The sequence below is a fragment of the Sceloporus undulatus genome, chromosome 4, assembly GCF_019175285.1.
Source record: "Sceloporus undulatus isolate JIND9_A2432 ecotype Alabama chromosome 4, SceUnd_v1.1, whole genome shotgun sequence".
NCBI classification, from domain to species: Eukaryota; Metazoa; Chordata; class Lepidosauria; order Squamata; family Phrynosomatidae; genus Sceloporus; species Sceloporus undulatus.
In genome coordinates, this window is record NC_056525.1 from 112881095 (window position 1) to 112901733 (window position 20639).

Sequence of the window (20639 nt, forward strand, 5' to 3'; positions counted from 1 at the left end):
TTACGATGGTGCGATTTTCACATGATTTTTGCTATTTAACACACACACACCATTTGCCATGTGTGATAAAGTCCATAGGCAGGACAAATGCATCTCCATGTGATAGAAGGTTGGTTCATCCCTGCTCAAGGAGGCAAGGGCAGAGAGAAATTTGGGGTAGTTGTGTTATTGTTTTCCTTGGCTATAGGTCTGATGTGTGTGTATGTGCCTTCAAGTCACCTGCCAATTTCTGCCTCTCATGTTCCTTGCTTCATGTTTGAACACTGCATTTGGTGATCCCTATGTAGACTAGTCCACAGCTGCATGGTATGTAGTAAACTCCTGCAGCTGTGAGAGGGATTCACCTGTCTTTTGCTTTCAAGGAATACAAGACACACTTCAGATTGGGTCAACCAGAAAAATCAGCAGTAGCAGAACATGCTGTAAACAATGCTGGGCATAAAATGCTGTTTGATAACACTGAAATTCTGGACTATGCCAACAACTATCAGGTCAGAATGTACAGGGAAGCCACTGAAATTCATAAACACCTGAACAACTTCAACAGGAAAGAAGAAACCCTTAAAGTAAACAAAGTTTCACTACCAGTCCTGAAAGACACCAAATGTAAGACCCAGCAATTGCAAATAAAAAACACCCAGGATGAGAGAGTTCCCAGAAAGCAATGGATCATTAAGTAAATAGACACCCGGAGGTCTTGCCATTCAGCAACAGAATAATACACAGGTTAACATGTAAATCGCTTCCTCTCAACCAACAGTATATATACACCACTCTCTTCCATGCCAGCATTCTCTGATGATGCCTGTCACAGCTGCTGGTGAAACATTAGGAATAAACTCTTCTAGAACACGGCCTGATAGCCCAAAACCCCCACAAAAAACTATGGATACTGGCCGTGAAAGCGTTCAACTTCACATCTGAAGATTCTCACACTTGGCCTGAGAAAGTAGTAAATTTCTCAGCTGGAAAATAAAAAATTTCAGGGGGCAAGAAAACAGAAACCCAAATGTTGTAGTGAAAGGAACCTATTGCACAAAGACAGAAATCTAATGACAGTAAGATTGAAAGCTTATTGATGGGTTTTGCCTATCAATGAAAAGGTGCATAACAGTAAAAAGTGGAATTAGAGGCAGCAGGACAGACATGACATCCTGTTAAAACTCCTCTTTTTATTCTCATGTGTTAAAGTCCTTTTTTACAACTGCATAACCAGGTACCATCTCCTAGCCCAACCTCACAAACCTACCTTAACAGTCAGCAAAGCAATGGAGACCTTTTCTGCTGGTGATCAGGTTGCATTAGGAAGACATTTCCAGCCCCTTTCTGCCAGTGATCTGTTGTGGAATGGAGCAGGACAACATGGGTGCTGCTTCTGATGGTCAGAACCTCATTAACTGACAATAGGGGAATGGAAACATCATCCTACTGTACCATGGTCACAAGCAGAATAGAACTCCATTCCAGCTTTTTGGAATTTAAATAAAGTGAGATGGGAAAGGTTACAACAGTAGCAATAGTGCCAGAGTCATGAATACACAATATAATTGAAAATAGTAGTTATAGATCCAGAATTCTGTTATGAATCTATAAGGGCAAAACAGGATGCCAAAAATAGTCTATGCAGTTCAGATCTCCACCTGATTTGCTGGCCCTTGTCTCCACTCACTTCTGGCATCATGTTAGCAGTTCACTCACCTTTCAAACACTGTGGATCTTGTAAAAGAGAATGTCCTAAATCTTGCACAATTCCTATCAAAATGGACCCAAAGATGCCCTTTAACATGTCATGCCCAGCCTGGAGGAGGATTCTGAGGACTCAGAGAATGAACCAGAGCCTCTGGGACCTGAGTCTCTAGCTGTGGAGCTTGAGTCCAGCTCTAGCTCTGCTGTGCCCACTTCAGCAGAGCCTGTGGCTTCTCAGGAAGCTCAGCAGAGTCTGTCTGTGGACAGGGAAGAGGATCAAGGGAGTGTACCTACCTTCAGTCAGCATAGAGCTGAAAAGGGAGTGCTTTAGTAGGTCGCAGAGGCTTTATCAGAAATGTGCTGGTAATCAGACACACCTAAGTGCCTGCAGCATGCCCATATAAGCAGCTGTAAGATGTCTGTCTAGTTGCCAGTGATTATCTGACCTTTTTGGGGAAAGTACTCTGTCTCCCATTGCTCTTTGGATTGAAACCTTGCTTCTTGGACTGCTGACCCATCTTGACTTTCTGGAATCCTTGACCTTTGGACTGCCTTATCAATCTGTCTATTTGATACCCTGGACCTCAGACTTCTTGACAACTCTTTTGGTAATGCCTCTTGTGATTTTGCACTCAGACTCAAAGACTTTGTTACTTTGCCAGTTGGTGATTTATTTGTTTGAGACCTGAGCTAGTCTTATCAGCCATTTGGCTGCTTTCCTGGACAGAATAATCACTGGCCACTAAACGAACATCCTACAGCTGCTTATATGGGCGTTCTGGGAGCTTGCATTCTGGGAGATGAAACCTAAAACATCTGGAGGTACAAAGCTTGAGAATGAGTGATTTCTCAATCATATAATGGACAAATGTTTGTTGGTGAGTTGGAATCCAAATGAGTGTATAGATTCAAAGGCCAGGACATATCCTGTATGTGTCCACCATTAGCAGGAGATGGCATAGAATGGTAGGATATGTTCTACATTTCCAATACATATCCTTCATTTTCATACATGCTCCACATTTCCAGAACACATCTCACATTTTCAAGACATGTCCCACATTTCCACAGCAGAATAAAATTCATTGTTCTGTTCCTCCAAATATATTTGTCTTTGGTCTTTTCCACTTGACTTAGCCAAAAAAACAGTTCTTGGAGCTGAAGTGCAGTCTGAGAAAGATTGCTTTGTGATTCATACCATGGTCAAATTCATGTTGGATAGTCAGTATCAGGATGGGCCAATGGAGATTTCTACAGGACATGTTTGAAATTTTCACAGCAGAGAAGAGTTGTGTTGAGCCTCTATCTTTGGAGGAATAAGTTTGTCGGTCGCCCTGTGAAAGTAGTGTCCTACATTTGTAGGAGAGTCCTACATGTGGAGGACCATCCTATATAGGAGTGTATTCCAGAAGTAGGATGGTCCTACATGTGGAGAACCATCCTATGTGGGACTCCCCAATGTAGTCCTATGTAGGATACACCTGTATTTGGAAGATGGTGCCACTCAGAAAGCCTGAACCCTATAGTTCCAGGATCACAATCCTATTATAACTCTCCAACCCTGAATTTCCATGAGACCACAGAAAGTTCCAGGACATGACCTACATTTCCACAGCAGAGTACAATTCATTAATCTGTTCCTCTGAATACAGTTCTCTTTGGTCCTTCACATGCTTTTGACTTCAAATCCCAGAAGGTGCAGCTGGCTTCACTAGCCATCAGGGTTTTGGGCAGCTAAAGTCCAAAACATCTGGAGGTGAAAAGTTTGGGAATGGCTGTTTTCTAAGTCATGGACTGACCAAACTCTTGTTGGTTGATCGCAAGTGGAATGGACCCAAGGTATCTCCTAGACATGTCCAAAATATCCAGGAGATATCATTAAATATTAGGTCCCATACTACATTTCTCATATGGATCCTACTATTCCATAGTTGTGCTATGTTTCTAGACCATCTGGTGATTATCGTGTTGAAGATAGCAGAGGAGCCAGACTACAAACTATGCATTAGGTCAGCACCTGGACATCAAGGGTAATGAGCATGATGTAATGCTTAGACAAGGTTGTAAGGAGCCGAACATATAAGAAACACAGTTCAGTATGAGTGTGTGTGGGTCATTGTTGTTAATTAGTGGTTCATGTTTGTTAGCCTGACTGGAGGGTTCCTATGTTGCTGAGAGTTGGAAAAGAAAGTTGGTTTTGCTTTGGTCCAAGAGCTCTGCATTCACTGTAAATAGTTTTGCCTCCTTTCCTGTTTAAATAAATCCTTCAACTGCAGCAGTCGGCTTCCACCTTCTGTTTGGAAAGTATCTCAAGGTCCCTGCTGAGATACAGAACTACACTCAAGCTGCACCTCAGCATGACACTTTCATGCATTCATGTGTGTGAATGTTAATATATAAGGGATGAAACATTTGTATGAACATATTTGAAAGCAATTTGAGTAGCGCAACCTTGAATACGTCAACTCAGAAGTGAGCTGTGATGCTTACCCCAGGACATATGTATGTTTATATCCTCAAATACATTGTAGTTTTGCAGTAAGGAAAAACCTTTTTGCAAATAGGTGCTTTTTATTTTTTTTTTAAATACACAAAAAAATTTCAAACAAAAAGTAATGGTTGAAGTTATACATAGCTACTGTATTGTTTAGGGTTGTTAAGCCCCTTTGCTAGTTCACATGCAAAGTGCATACATTATCAGTATATGTTTTTTTCCCCTTTCAATAGATTTGTCCTACAGTGTGCCCATGCCGTACATGGGTGCACTATATGCAGCTTCAAGGTTATGCTGAAGCTGCGCGACAGTGGCGAGTGGCGCCATGAGCATGCACTCGATTGTTTTCAATGGGTCATGAGCATACATGGAGTTCCTCTTATGCAGGGGGATCCAGAATGGACACCCCATGTAAGAGAAGGGCCCACTGTTCTTTAAACTGAATTACATTGAAAGTAGACCAATCCTATGCTTCTTTGAACTTCACCTTTTAGAAATAGCCTGTAAAATACATGTCCAATGCAAGATTCACAATCCATTAAAAGTAGCTAAATATAATCTTTGAAAAATGCATTTGCAAAAATTAAATGTAATTTTATGCTATTAAAGGTAATTGATCTATGGTTTCTGATGATAACATGCTGGTTAAAACTCTGTTGTAGGCTTCTCCCCATTTCATGCCTTTGTAACTGTAAAATACAAAGTGAACAGGTCAGGTTATATACATAGATTTTGTATAACTATCCTTTCTGTAGATAATTCTTAATTTAAAACGGAACAGAGTTAATCCATACACTGCATCAACAATAACCCTCCCATAAACAAATAATATTATATGAATAGTATAAGATTGTTTCAGTGTCTAACCTTGTTACTATTTTCTTTTCACTGGCAAGTAATTACCTTCTTTAAACAAGATTTCAGCTTTAAAATGGTTGCAGTAAAGCAACAGGTGTACTGTTTCTTAACATGTGATATGTTTTAATGTTTTCAACTGTTTTAATGTGTTTTCAACTGTTGTAAGTTAAATTTTTTAATTGAATTGTTGTTTAATGGTTTTAAAAAATTTTGTATACACATTATTCTAGCTATTTTCTTTTAACCTAGAACAAAAGTTGGTCTGGGTCCCATATGGGAGACAAACAGAATAGAAAGGAAATTAATTAAAGTGGCCTTAGAGAAACAGATGAGCCTATCTTACATGAAACTATATGAAGTCCAAACTTGTACAGTTGTTGACCCTTTTACTCATTCTTATCATTTTAGGATTTTGGTTTTTGGTTTGTGTGCCAAGGGTAAATGTGTATGTAACCTCTGCCTGTCACCTTTGGGCAATGGTAACTCTTAAATGGTCAGGGGGATGAGAACAATGGAGTTGCATACATAGAACAAACGTATACAAATTTACCCTCTTTCAGATCCAAATAGGATTGGCCAATCCAGACTCTCTTGCCCTACCCTTCCAGCATGCCTTCTTATAATGTAGTGCAGACTCTGGCAAGAGGCAGCTCCCTACCTCAGCATCAAATGTAACAATTCATGTTTATTGAGCATAACACATAAAAATAGATGATGGAAACAGGAGTCAAGCAACATCGTGTGTGTGTGTGAGAGAGAGAGAGAGAGAGAGAGAGAGAGAATGAGTGAGTGAGTGACAAAGATTATGGAACAGAAACAGCTTTGGTCACCTTGGTAGATGATCTATGCAGAGAACTGGACAGGGGGCGTGTGTCCCTGTTGGTTTTTCTGGATCTCTCAGCAGCTTTTGATACCATTAACCATGGTCTCCTTCTGAGTCGCCTCTCTAGGATGGGGCTTGGAGGTACTGTTCTACAGTGGCTCTGCTCTTTCCTGGAGGGGTGCTCTCAGAAGGTGGTGCTGGGGGATACCTGCTCAACTCCTTGGCCATTGGCCTTTGGGGTCCCTCAGGGCTCAGTCTTGTCCCCTATGCTTTTTAACATCTACATGAAACACCTGGAGAGGTCACCCAGAGTTTTGGAGTAAGATGCCAGCTATATGCAGATGATACCCAGCTCTATCACTCCTTTCCATCTAATTCCAGATGTTTCTCTCCTAAACCAGTGTCTGGCTGCTGTAACGGATTGGATGAAGGCAAACAAACTGAAGCTCAATCCATATAAGACAGAGGTGCTTCTGGTCAGTTGAAAGATAGATTAGAGAATTGGAATTCACCCTGTGTAAGATGGGGTTACACTCTCCTTGAAAATTCAGGCTCGTAATTTGGGGGTACTTCTGAATTCAGCACTGAGCCTGGAAGCCAAGGTATCAGCAGTGAAAAGGAATGCCTTTGCACAGCTAAAACTTGTGTGCCAACTGTGCCCGTTCCTGAAGAAGTCAGACTTGGCCACGGTGGTACATGCCTTGGTTTCATCCCATTTGGATTACTGTAATGAGCTCTATGGGAGACTGCCTTTGAAAAGAGCTCAGAAAGTTCAGCCGGTCCAAAGAGCTGCTGTCAGGCTGTTAACTAGAATTGGCTACAGGGAGCACACAACTCCTTTGTTGCAACAGCTCCATTGACTGCGAGTCCATTTCCGGGCACAATTCAAGCTGCTGGTTTTGACCTATAAAACCCTATACAGCTTGAGTCCAGGCAATTTGAAGGACCTTACTTCCATGTATGAGCCCTCCAGAGCATTGAGATCATCGGGAGAGGCCCTTCTCTCTGTTCCAATACCCTCTCAGGCATGTTTTATGGAAACAAGAGAAAGGGCTTTTTCAGTGGCTGCTCCCAAGCTCTGGAACTCCCTCCATAGGGAAGCTAGGATGGTTCCTTCCCTGCTGTCCTTCCGGCAGCAGGTAAAGATGTTTCTATGCCACTAGGCTTTTGCATGACAGGGATGCTGTTTGTTTTTAAAGAGTTTTTATACTGTAAATTTTAATAATGTGATGTTCTTAACTGTTTGTATTGTTTAATAGTTTTTTAAACTTGTATTTTGCATATTTATAGTGTTTTAACGTGGACTGTTTTAGATTTGTAAGCCACCTTGAGTCCCTGTACTGGGAGGAAGGTGGGGTAATAATAATAATAATAATAATAATAATTATTATTACTATTATTCATGCACCTGCTATGAAAGACAAATGATACTTCCTTTTTAATATCAAAAACATCATATGCTTTAGATACAAGGTTTTATTCTGAATTCATGTGTAGACATATATTTGGTTAATGTAATTTAATCAAGAATGGAAACAACCTAGAAATTCAGTAGAATTCCACTGTCACACCTATTTGAATGTGTGTTCCTTAATGCAATGGCTATTGACACCTAAGAACTCTGGTGTTTTACTGCACTGGTAAATATATTGTAAGGATGCTATGAGGAGCCACATAAACTGTTGGCCCATAATCAAGAGCTAAGCTGTTCCATAAGCTCACTGTGGCACCATGGCTATTTTAACAACATCTCCACATCCCATTCTGTGTGTGCCTTTAAGAAAAGGACAAAGCTATATTTAGGGAGGTGAATAGAGAAAGAATGAGGTTAGAAAGACAGGATAGAAGAAGGGCAGAGGAAGAGAGAGATGATGAGAGAAATTAAAATATATCATTACTAACTGGCCTCATATGGTTAGTTGGGATTTAAGGTAAATGCCTTATGAGAATATTCATGACTGCTGACAATATAATCACAAGAGAACTGATCTTTCACAAGTTTTTTTTAAATGCACAATTTTCTATGGGATAGACTAAAGCCTAACTCATGTGTTTAGTGACAATATGCTTACACATCATATGCATTGTGGGTATTCAAATGTGCCATCTATACATTGTACTATGAATGGAGGGGAAGATGGAGCTGGATCATAAGGCCATCTACAGGTGAATTCTATTCGTGCCCCCGATTCAGAATACATTTTTTCATCTCTTGACCATCTGAACCTTATATTGTTACGTTGCATGTCTTCTTGACTTGTTGTACATGGAACTGCAGAAAGACAAAGATTATTTAATTTTTTAAAAATAGTAAATACATGGGTCTGAAGTCAGAAATGCAAGATAAGATAAGGACAGAGTTATTCTTATAAAATATGAGATCATTCATGGTCTTCAAGAGATGAAAAATGAGAGTCCAATCTGAGTATATTGTACTGTGAAATAACAGCTCCCAGAAGTTCTGGTATAATTGGCCGTGTTAATAACAGCTAATTAAAGCTTCTATACTGCCTATGTCCTCCTTCTTCCAGTCCAATGAGACCTATAGAGCCTGGTCGGAAGGCACTGGTGGGCAATAGGCCCTGTGGACCTGCTACTCCTGGCTTTTTAAAAAATCCTGTCTTAAGGACTGGAACACGGCTTTGGCATGGCTTTTACAGCTGCTTTGGAAGTGTGTATTGTCTAAACACCATGTCTCCAAAGTGGCTGGAAGCTGCTTCATTTTGACTGTCTGTTTTACCTGTAAATTTCAGACTTGAACCAGTGCAGTTGTGATTATTTTCAGTTCCCAGGCCTAGCTGTGTGATGCTGAAGCCATGAAGAATAGTTGCATTTAAAAATTCTTTCAGAGGTATGACTGCTTTACTAAGTGGCAAGTAATGCAAACTAACAGTCCTTAAACACATCTCACATTTAACTAATATCAAATATAAGCCCTATTCTATATAATCCAAATTGTGCTAAATCAATACATAAAGCAAGGCAATGTGCTAACCCTCCCTCTCATTTCAGTTCAGTTGCTCTCCTTATGTAGTGTCTGAACAGGAGATCATCCTGATGGCATTAAAATAAACCAGGGTTTCTAATGGAGCTGAAAGTGTTATGTGTAGGATAAACATTCCTATTCAGTCTCTTTTTTCGTCCTATAAGAATGGAAACTAAAACCAAACGGGGGAAGGGAGGAATCAAGAGATTCTTTCCCCTTTGGATATGGATTCAACAGGTTTTGTAATCAAATAAATAGGGCTGCAGTTAGGGTACAATTCAGTGATCAGTGAAGTCCAAAACCTGAATCCTATAAACTCAAAAAGTACTTAAAAGAAAGCCCCTCATTGCTGTCCATTCTTTTGTGCATTTCTCTCTATGGAGAAATATAAATTTGCTGCAGATTATATTTCCCCAGGATTACAATAGTAACCATAACATTCTGTGGAAAATGTAGAAGCCATAAGAAGGAGATTGGACTACATGAAATGCAAGGGCTTTTCTAATTCTGTCATTATGTGTGGATGGTATCGGTTGTTCATTGAGTTATTGCAACATGGATGGTTAAGATGTTGATTCTGATGATTGCTGGGTTGGCAGTTTGAGACCCAAGTGCCACATAACAGAGTGAACTCTGGTCACTATTCTGAGCTTCTGCCAACCCAGCAGCACAAAATCATGTAAAAGTGCAAGTAAATAAATAAGTACCACTTCAGTGGGAAGGTAAGATCATTTCATGTAGTCATGCTGGCCACATGAACATGGAGTCATCTTTGACAACACTGGCTTCCATGGCTTAGCAATGGAGATGAGCAATGCCCCCAACAGTAGGACACAACTGGGCATCTTGTCAACGGGGAAACATTTACCATTTTATAACATGGGGTGGTTACTTAAAAGTTTATGTTTCAGTTATATAGAATCCATAAACCTTTTTGAGTGAATAGATAAAACTGGGCGTGTGGACTGCACCAGGCGACACCCTAAAGGGTGTGTGATATGACGGCTCCTCAGAAACCTACATTTTGGTACAAATGAGCTGTGGCATTCATCTGCTTCCCTTCAAAATGCTATAAGAGATGGTAGGAATGGGGTGAAGCTCAGTGGGAGGAGAAAGGAGAGGCCCCAGAATTTTTTAAAAATTAAAATAATAAATTTCAAAATATTTTTATTCTTTAAAAATATTCTTCAAAAGTTTTCTTTAAAAACATCGTATTTTAACCAAATCTTCACTATGTACATTTAGGTTGTGTACATAATACTGTAAGTTGAAGGTATAATTTAAATTTTGTTAGTTGTTTGTGTCAGAACTAGTAGCATTACATTCAGTGGTATACGGGAATTATGATTTACGAGTAACATTAGTACATTAAAGCATTACTAAGGATTCTGTATGGTGTGAAATTGGAGAAGGTCTATCATAAGTTACGGCAGCGGGTGACACCAACCCTAGTGACACCACTGATCCATACCATTAAGAAATGAAGCTGTGAGATTATTCTCATACCTAGGCACCTTGGTGTTTCTGACCAGTGGCCATTGAGACAAGAGACTACTGGAGTTCCTTTCATTCTGTAGTAACGTTGACATTTGTATTGCACACTGTCACCTGAGTTATATTCTTTTTTAAGTATTTCTGTAATATCTCCATTCTCAATAGAAGGTGGACGATCACATTTCCTTTCAGTCTCTGTAGAATAGGATTCAAAGCACTGAATCAGAAAAGCAGAAATATCAATTCCTGTATAGAATATCATCCATATGCTGTTTTTATCGATCTGTCAGCAGCCTTTGACAGAGTGAATAGAGAAATTCTCTGGAGCAAACTGATTGACCTTAAAATAGAACTGAGACTGCTGTCACTAATTAAAACCCTGTATACTGGTACCTGTCTGAGAGTGAGATTTCGGTTAAATGGAGCCTTGTCAAATAAAATTGACACATATAGAGGGGTAAGACTAGCCCCCCTTGTTATTTAATTTGTATATAAATGACCTACCAGGACAATTGAAGGACCCAGCACTCCATATGCCCCATGTTCTACATACTTCCTGTAACATCTTGCTCTATGCTGATGATATGATAATGTTATCATATTCACAAGTTGGCATACGAAGGCTGTTAAGAAGACTTAGCTGTTATTGACAGAATAACTCTCTGACCATTAATAAAGCTAAGTCAAACATAATGGTTTTTGGTAAAAGACAGCAGAGACACAGATGGCAACTAGAGGGTGAACCAATAGAACAAGTAAAGTCCTTTTCTTACCTCGGTGTAACATTAAATGAGAGTGGATCCTGGTTATGTCATCACCACAGAAGCTCACTTAGAGCAAAGGCTAGTATGAATCTCATTCTTAAACTAAAAGTCAACAAGTACCCAGGCTCCTTAGCCCCAATAATTAATGTATACAAAGCTAAGGTTACACCTATGCTTTTATATGCAGCGGAAGTATGGGGTCTAAATTCCACCGCAGTTGTAGAACTAGCCCAGTCTCAACATTTGAGAAGTATTCTGGGAGTAGATGAAAGGACCTCAGCAGCTGCTGTTAGAGCCAAATTAGAAATTTACTCTATCCACTCTCAAGCTAAAATCAGAGTGTTTAATTATTGGTGCAAAATTAATGAAATGGAGCCAGATTCCCTAGATTATGCATATTAGAACAGTTGTACTCTCATCTGCAATCTTCATTGTCTATACAACTGTTAAACTTTATAAAGAGCTATGGCCTCCCCGTAGCCTGCACTACGAAGGATCAAGCAAGAAAGGGTGCAAGACAGAGAATCTTGGACATTGCTGCCCAAGAAGATATAGCCACCCTCAGTAGGGTAGGCAATTTAAAATGGTTGACCACAATTGTTTGTAAATGAATCTTAATCCAGAAATGTTCAGCATGTCAACCCCTAAGGTGATGAGTGATATATTATATGCATATATTTGAACATGAGATATTCTGAACATGTTTCCCGAGCATTCGTAATTTCTGCTACACTTGCTCAATTTTCTTACTAGGATAATTCCCTGCTGATGCAAGCCTTCATACTTTGTAAATATTGGGGATACCATGGATCATCAATCAGTTGAGTTGATCGATGCCAGATCCTGACCCATGCCTCTAGCCAGCCCCACCTGTCAGCTGTATTCAATAAAGTTGTGGCCTTTATTCCTTCCACTTATGGCTTTTGTGGGTTTTTTTCTTTCCTTTGCAGCATCCCCTGCCTTTGCAAACCAGTCTATTCTTTATCTATGTATGTGTGCCTATGGATCTCACATAGCATGTCAGCAATGTTGTTCCTGTATGAATAAGGTTTATGTAAAAGTGTCAGTGTTAATGATAATTTCTGTGAGTTCCTCCTCTGTCATAAATCTTGGTGAACTACAAAGGCTTTCCAGCTGTAAATACACCGCTAACCTCTCCTTCAGCTGTGCAAAGAAGACCAAGCAAGCTATAACCTGCTGTTGGCCAAAGGACATAATCTCAGACTGGATATTGTCGGACAAGATAAACTAAAGCCAGCTTACCTTCTCGAGCAACACATCTTGGAGTGGGTGACCAGCCATTGTTTGTGCATTTGAATGTTGTTTGCTGATTTGCAGGATAATATCCCATATCACAATGAACTGATATTTCATTGCCCTCTATGAATGTCATCATCCGTAAATAGATTAATCTACCATGTTGAATTTGTTGACTAGGATCACATTTTTCTAAGGCGAAAGAACAATTACATTGTGTCATTTACAGGAAATTATCATAAGTATTCAAAAGTTATTCTTACAACAGACAGACATATAGATGGCATAAATTAAAATCTGAATACATACATTTTTGGCAAATGTTTGAAAAATGAGACTGGGGGAAAATAATCTCTTTCCCCTTTTCCTTCTTCATTCATTACTGGGGTGGCAGGCACGCTGCCAAGCCAACTGCTGGGTCAATCTCCAGAGACCTGCCATGCCATTTTCCTACAATGCTTTGTCCTAAACATCCTGAGGGAAATGTGATGGGCAGTTATCTTCTCAGATCTTTGCTTTACAACAGCACAGCAGGGAAAAAAAATGAAAGAAAGAAATAGAACTACCTCTACTTCCTGACACCACGTATTCAGACATCTAGTATCCGGGGGGGGGGGGGGGGGTGTTACAAGATTAGTTTGGGGAGGTGATGTATTGCCCAGCATTTCTTTGAAAGCTTTGAAAACACGCATATTTTGCACATTCTTTTGTGGATTTTGAATCTTTTGTTGTTTTAGTGTGAGCCTTGTTTGTCCAGACATGAAACTGCATGTTAGAGGAAGACATATCTTTTTGTTGTTAAATTTTGAAAATGTGCAACAATCCTATAGAACTGGAAATACCCTTTTCCTGGTAATCTCAAGATTGCTTAATTGTGCTAAATGCAATGGTACACAAACACACGGCAAATGCGTATAACTATATTATGAATTTATTAAGCACAACTTTTTTCATGTATTAATTTTTCATTCTAATAGGCTCACTCTCTTCTTTCTTTCAGCAATGCCTACATAGTTTTACATCCCTATCCTCCAAGATGCCCCATATTTTCCTGTCATATCACTGCTGTTTTTCTTTTTTCATTCTGTTTCATTCTTCCTGATGTTCCTTATTGAGTTTTATGATTTAAATACACTCAGTTATCCGTTCTCTAATATCGAATAGACTGGCATTCTGCTGTAAATATATAACCACAATTTTAAAAGGATGTTGAGAAAGTGGAGCATGTCCAAAGGAGGACAAGCAAAATGGTGAAGGGTCTGGAAACCATGACCTATGAGGAACGCCTTAGGGAGTTGGGGATGTTTAGCCTGGAGAAGAGAAGGTTAAGGGGTGATATGATAGCCCTGTTTAAATATTTGAAGGGATGTCATATTGAGGAGGGAGCAAGCTTATTGGAGTCTCCTCCAGTCTCCTGCACAGACTAGAACCTGGAGCAATGGATGCAAGCTCCAGGAAAAGATATTCCACCTCAACATTAGGAGGAACTTCCTGACAGTAAAGGCTGTTCGACAGTGGAATAAACTCCCTCAGAGTGTAGTGGAATCTCCTTCCTTAGAGGTTTTTAAACAGAAGCTGGATGGCCATCTGACGGGGATGTTTTGATTTAGATTCTTGCATGGCTGGGGGTTGGACTGGATGGCCCTTGTGTTTTGTTCCAACTCTATGATTCTATGAAACATAACTGCAACACATCTTAACTGCAACACAAAGCCCCTGTACTGCCACTTCTTTGTGGAAGATACTACGAGGGATCCATCTTTTGGAGCACAGATCAAGGAAAATACATCTTCCACTCTATCTCTCTCCCTCTCTTTCCGCACACACTCACACACACTTAATCTTTTCTACCCTAGGGCCATTCTACACATTTCACAGCAGCAAATTTGTGACAGGCAATGAATCCTGGTTCTCTGAGAAGTATGCCATTTTACCAAAAGTTCCTGTCTCTAGTGTTAGTGCAACCTTTGAAAACTTTGCATTTTACAACCTGAAATGCATGTGAAGTGTCCACAACAAATAATCACTTCACTTGTCCCTGTTTCAATGTTGTTGTTTTTAAAAAACAAATTTTCCACAAAGGTAAATAGAAACAATACAGAAGACACATACTGAGTCTGTCAAGATTAGTGCTATATTTGTTAAGGGATTAGAATGCAAGGAAAACATTTACTTACTGAAGCATTTGGGTTCTGGATTCCAGCCATTTTTAGTGCATGTGATTGCTTGCCAGTAATTTTTATTTGCTGCCAGAAAACCATTGTTACACCTAAAGTAAAGTCTGTGACCTTCTCTCTTTGGAAAGTTTGCTTCTGGTTCATTGTAATATAGTTGCCCGTTCTGTATACGGGGATACTCACATTGCTTTGCTTTGGGAAAAAACAAAGGGGAAAAATTAAGCAACCATTAAGATGCATTTTCAAATCATCTGTTGTATTCCTTCATTGTTTATTTCATTTCCGCGACATTCTCAGCTCACAGGTAGAGCTAGAATAGGATGCAGATTTCTTGTATTTTGAAGCATGATAGAAGATTTCTTTTGAGCTGCAATGAAAATGAGCAGATCCTTGCCCATTGCCCTGACTTGGACAGGTGTGGAAAACAGTACCCCACTTCTGTTGCTGCTGCCTCCTCCTTTACCTCCTTTTCACATCATATAACTGTTTGGTGACCATTTACTTTGCCATTCCAGGATGAATGAGTAAAGGACTAGTTGTTACAATGGTGAAGGCTAAGAGATAACTTTGCACAATGACCACTTTCTTTTCCAGGACTTGGGGAAGGAGCTAACATGAGACTCAGAATTAGCAATCCCCATTGTGTGTATGACGAAGAAAGGAAATCAGTTCAGCAAATCTGACTTTTGCTACCTTTTGAACTCATGTTGACCTACAGTTCCTGTGCAAAGAGTCACACAGTTGTTCATCACAAGAGTTTTCTTGGTCTCTTGCACCTGGTCCATGTATGTAATAAATAATCATAAAATAATACTTTTATTTATATCCCTCTTTTAGTCTGGACAATCAAAGTGGCGTACAAGTTAAAACAGAGAACAATATATATCCAATATACTCTCCTTAAAATGAATTAAACAGTTTAGAATTAAAATGTATAAAAACCTTAAAAACATAAACATTTAATACATTTACTACATTTAGCTGAAACGATCGGCAGTTAACATGTGAAGAGGGAAAATGGCACACACAATAAGTGTATGTTTTACATCTGTCCATAATTGTCCATTGCACCAGCAGTCTTGCCCTTCCCATCCTATTCCCAAGGGCTCCACCACCAGTGGCAGGGAAGAAAGCAGTCCTGGAGGTATTCTAGGTTCTCTGACCCACACAGAAAAGATGAGGGAATTCAAATTTCCTGTATCCACAGCAAGATCAAAACAATTTACATAAGTTTGTCATCCTTATTTTTGTTATGAGTGCCCTCCTGCATAGGAAATGAATACAAATAGCATTCATTTGGAACTTTGAATTAGACTGTCCTTTCTCAGTTGAAAAACTGCATGCTAGTTTTTTGTTGCTATAATTTTCCCCTTCTTATTTCCATGGGTTACTGGTGGAAGACAGTGAAGCAGAGGCTGCATCTGCGAAGACCAAACACTCCTAGACTAAAAACTGAGATTTCCCTCTAGTATTGATTTCAGTGCTTCATTTACATCTAGGGATGTCATATTCACTTCAGCAAAGGTGCTGGGAAAGTAAACACCACTGTCTGGCAAACTCTAGGCAAGATCATGATGAATTCAGTCCTGCTTATAGTCTGCCTCAGATAAGCCGTGCCCACATTTATCCTGAAAGCCACTGTCTATGCCTCCTTCCCCTTCCTGAAGGTCAGAAACAAGACATGGGCTTGGAAAAGAAACAGGTGGAGCATTTTTTCCTGGTACTGGAACTGGAACTACCACAGACATTTGCTGCTGGGGAAAGACATTCCATTGCGGCTTGAGAAATCCCTTCTTCTTCTCTTATTCCAAGGTAATACTCTGGCCTTAATGTCAAAGAAAAAGAAGGCAACAGTAGAAGGAACTTTCTAAGAGGCCTCTAAACTTTTAGCAAGCATTTAAATCAAAGGTGCTGAAAAAAATCCTCAAGCCTTTTGCAATATAATTGAAGTGATGGAAACAGCATTTCACAGGGCAAGAACTCCAGCCATCATCCTGACCAGGGGTAGGCAACATTTTTGACCCGGGGGCCGGGTTGCTGTCTCTCAGACAACTGGGGGGCCGAAGCCAAAAAATAAATAATTTAATAATTTAAAAAATATATATAAATAAATAAACCAGGATAAATGTAGGACAGAATTTTCAAATGGAGGGCACTTTTTTTTTAAATGGAGGACATGTGAAAAATTTTGCTGATTTTAAAAAAATATGTTAATATAAATGCATGTTTCTGAGGCTTCTACAGACAATTGCCCCCCTTGCCTGCCTCTTCCTGATAGGCCAAAGGCCCTGGCGGCAATCGGTGGCAGGGTCGGGCTGGGGCCGGTCCCAAGGATCTGGCCCGTGGGCCGTAGGTTGCCTACCCCTGATCTTGACAGTGGTTTGCAGATTATCTGCCTCAAGGAGACAGACCCCCCCCCCCCCCGCCAGCCCCTTCCAATAAATACGGCTCCAAAGTCTCCATTCTAATGATAAGCAGGCAAGTCAGGAACTATGAAGTAGACCACAATAATTGTTAGCTGACTGCATTGTAAAACTACAAGAAGAAAGCTACTTATGTGTACATGCAGGAGGAGGTTGCCAGCCATGGGCAGTGCACACAGAGGTACCACTGCTCTTATAGCCATCTCCACACAATGTATCGATTGATTATTGATATTCGTACTGTGGCTGCTCTGGTTCAAAGTTGCCATTAAGAATTTATGGTGGTGAGCATACAATCTCTATGGAGGAACATAAACAAGGTTGTCACTTGACCAACAAAAGTTTTGAAAGCATATTTTTCTGTTGGCCCTAACCTATTAATGACTGCATCCTTTGTGAGAAATTAAAAATATGGTGCTTGGAACAGAGCAGATAAAATTATTCAGCGGAGAGAGATGAAAATGGAAAACAGACTGAAATAGTAGGCTAAGTTTTGTCTAAAAGAGGGTTAGTCAGCTACTAATCTGTGTAGCTACTAGTCTCTGTGGAACCACCAATGCTTGTATACTGTTTACAATGGTTTACAAATGTTTTGTGTGAGATATTGAACCTTTTAGAATTATGGATCACACTCCCTTAAGGCAAAGAAGTTTATTATAAAACTTTAACTGTTATGTGACACCACATTTGTTGCAAATCTTGACCTCATATCATGGGCAAGAAAATTTTGGTCCTGGGACAACTTCTGAAGAATAACATGCTCCCCTCTCTCTATATGTATAGAATGTGACAATTTTAATGGTGACCACTTAATATTAAAGAAGAGAGATTTGCTGCTAGTGTTCAAATATTAATATATCATCAGAATCCCAAAAGAATTAACCCAAGATAGGATTTTAAAAGTATGGGATCCTAATTAATTGAGAGTTATTAAAACACTGAAATAAATAATCATGGAATTAGCGAGGCTTGTTAAAGAAGACTTATTTGATCACCATGGATGTTTTTTATTATTATTATTATTATTATTATTATTATTATTATTATTAGCCTTTATTTATAAAGCGCTGTAAATTTACACAGTCAGTTAAATATTCATATGAAAAAACCTATGACTAAGAAGAAGAAATATTTTAGACCATTAAACTAGTATTGTTTTGAAACAAAAATGGCATCATGTTAAAGCAATTTGATTTAATTCTACAAAAATATTTTCAAGTAAAACAAAGTGTTCTCATACCCAAACTTCTTTGTGAGGAGAGACAGTAAGAAGGAAAAATCCCCACCTTGGGCTCTCATAACTCCCATATGCACAAGAAAGGGCAGGTGCTTTTCCTTAAATATTAATGGGTTTATAAAGGTTTATATGACAAATAAATGAAATGATAAACATTTTTAACTTCTCCCCAAATGTAAGAGACATCTTTTTCAACCCATTAACCCAGGACTGGCAAACTGCAGCAATAACTACCCCCCCCCCCCAGTAATTTCCTTCTGATGGCCTCTGGTGTCACATTTTCAGCAGAAAATGCCCCCAAAAGTGTGACCCAATAGTGACTGGAAATCTATTTTCAGTTAGCACTGCCTGTGTTTTCAACCAATTTTCTGCATCCCTTTTTTTTCTTGAGCTTTTGGGGAGTTTTAGAGTTTTTGGAAAGGAAAACTGCCAAATTTGGGTGGTGTTTTACTGTGTTCTGGGCCACTATTAAAAATTTTTTTAACCCCCCAAAACTTAAATTGGAGGGGTGTCTGGGGGCTTTGGGAGGGTTTTAAGGCTTTGGGCATCCAAAAAGGGAGGGATCAACTGATCTGCATAGACATATAGACATAAATTGGATTAAATCAATTATCCCATTTCGCTCGGTCCCAGTGAGTTCAAAGAGGCCCGCTCTCAGAACAATTTGTTTAGGATTGCTGCCCAAGTATCATCAGGCACACAAAATGATATATTGAGTGATGTAAATATTTATTTGTAAACCACTCTTTATAAAGATGTCCTTTGCTGCTATATGGGACAATGATGCAAATTCATGCAGAAGAATAATATATTGCACTCTATAGGATGTATTTCTGGAGAAAATGTGTACAGTTGCATTATTCAAATTCAACCTCAAAGATATACCAAAATTATGACTGATTCAATTATATAATAGACATTGAAAAGATATTAACAAATAGTCAAAAGGGAATTGAACAGCTATTCTGTTTCCCCATCTGCAGTGGATTTTGTTGGGGATAAGATTTTTGGAGGAAAGAAAATAAAAGAAATGGTGGGACAGTTTATGAGGGAAGGCTGCAGCAAAATAAAAGCCTCATCTCATAGGATTCCCTTTGAATCAGGGGTGCTTAGAATTAGAACTTTAATGAAGCCAAGTAGAGACTGATCAGACATAATGGTATATTGTTTCAACACTGACCTGTATTATAACATATACATGATTTAAAATTTGAGAACTACTTACCTTCCTGTGCAGTGCAAAGCACAAACAGGAGAAGCAGGGCAGTGGAGCGCAGCAAAGTGCATGCCATCCCTGAGCCTCCACAAGGGCCCTCACTCCCTCCCAATAGTTTCCTCCCAGACTGGTTCTTCCTCTGCCTTTTCATAGTGCACTGTGCCTTTTTTAATATTGCAAGGAATGACCTTGCATAAGCTTTTTTTCTCCAACTGCCACTCCCCTTTTAATCCTCTTGCAACACACAAGCAAAAAAACTTTTATTTTTTTTGGCAGAGAAAAATGCAAATAATGTAAAAAGGACTCTCTCAGTTTCTTCACTGACTAGTTTCTGACTTTCCTGGAACTGCGTATCAGTGAATAATCTCACCTAGTCGACAAAACGTCAAAAGTGATCCTTTTGGTTTATCAATTACCTAAAAGAATCCACTGTTTTATTTTTATTTTTGTTTTGTTTTCCCCCAAACCCTCTATTTATCAGAGCTTTCTTTTCTGATAACAAAGGATTAAATGTTGAGGAGGTAGATTTTAATGAGGATTATGGCAACTGTCCAATGAGATGGGGAGTTGAGCAGAACCACAAACCCTTGAGATGCTTCTGAAACAGAGGATTTAAAAAAGCCTGGAAGCAGTATAAGACTTGAGTCTATCAAAATTATCAGATAGGGAAAAGGATATCTTTGTCCCACCTTTTTCCCCATCCTTATCGCGTGATTGCAATAAGATTTTAATATGATGTCATGCTTATTCTGCCATTGTCCTGTTAGTGAATTGTAATTGACTGCAATTGTGTGGGACTTTCAAATGATGTCATGATGATCCTGTCATTGTCCCATCAGTGAAATGAAATTCTCCTGTCATTTTGTATTAAAGGAAGTTTCCATTAAAATAAAATGACAGGACAATTCCACTTCAATGCCAGGATATTGACAGGATAAGAATGTCATGTGACTGTCTTTCATGTGACCATGATAAAGATGGACTCCCATCCCCATCTGAGAATCTCCTGAGAGAGTCTGCCTTTTGAGGTCTGGCTATATAAGTCTGCCTGCCTGTTGGCTGGCAGGGGGAGGAAGCTGATGGAGCTGGATAATGGAATTGAAGCTCCTAGCTATCCAGAAACATCAAGGACTACAAATCCCATCTGAGCTGCACGTAAGATTAGAAAATGTACTAGCTAGTGGCATTGGGATTTGTTTTGTTTTACTGGTTTGGCTGAAATGA

At 39.4% G+C, this 20639-nt stretch overlaps 1 protein-coding gene across 1 annotated transcript; it reads right to left on the minus strand.

The window, feature by feature from the left end:
* Positions 1-4299: 4299 nt before the first annotated feature.
* LOC121928577 (complement factor H-related protein 5-like) lies at positions 4300-19583 on the minus strand. Its single transcript, XM_042463484.1, has 5 exons — positions 19425-19583; positions 14540-14731; positions 12369-12554; positions 7934-8133; positions 4300-4869 (listed from the first exon to the last, which is right to left on the minus strand). The coding sequence occupies exons 1-4, from the start codon at positions 19564-19566 to the stop codon at positions 7937-7939; spliced, it is 717 nt and encodes a 238-aa protein (XP_042319418.1). The 5' UTR covers positions 19567-19583; the 3' UTR covers positions 4300-4869; positions 7934-7936.
* Between the last annotated feature and the right edge of the window lie 1056 nt (positions 19584-20639).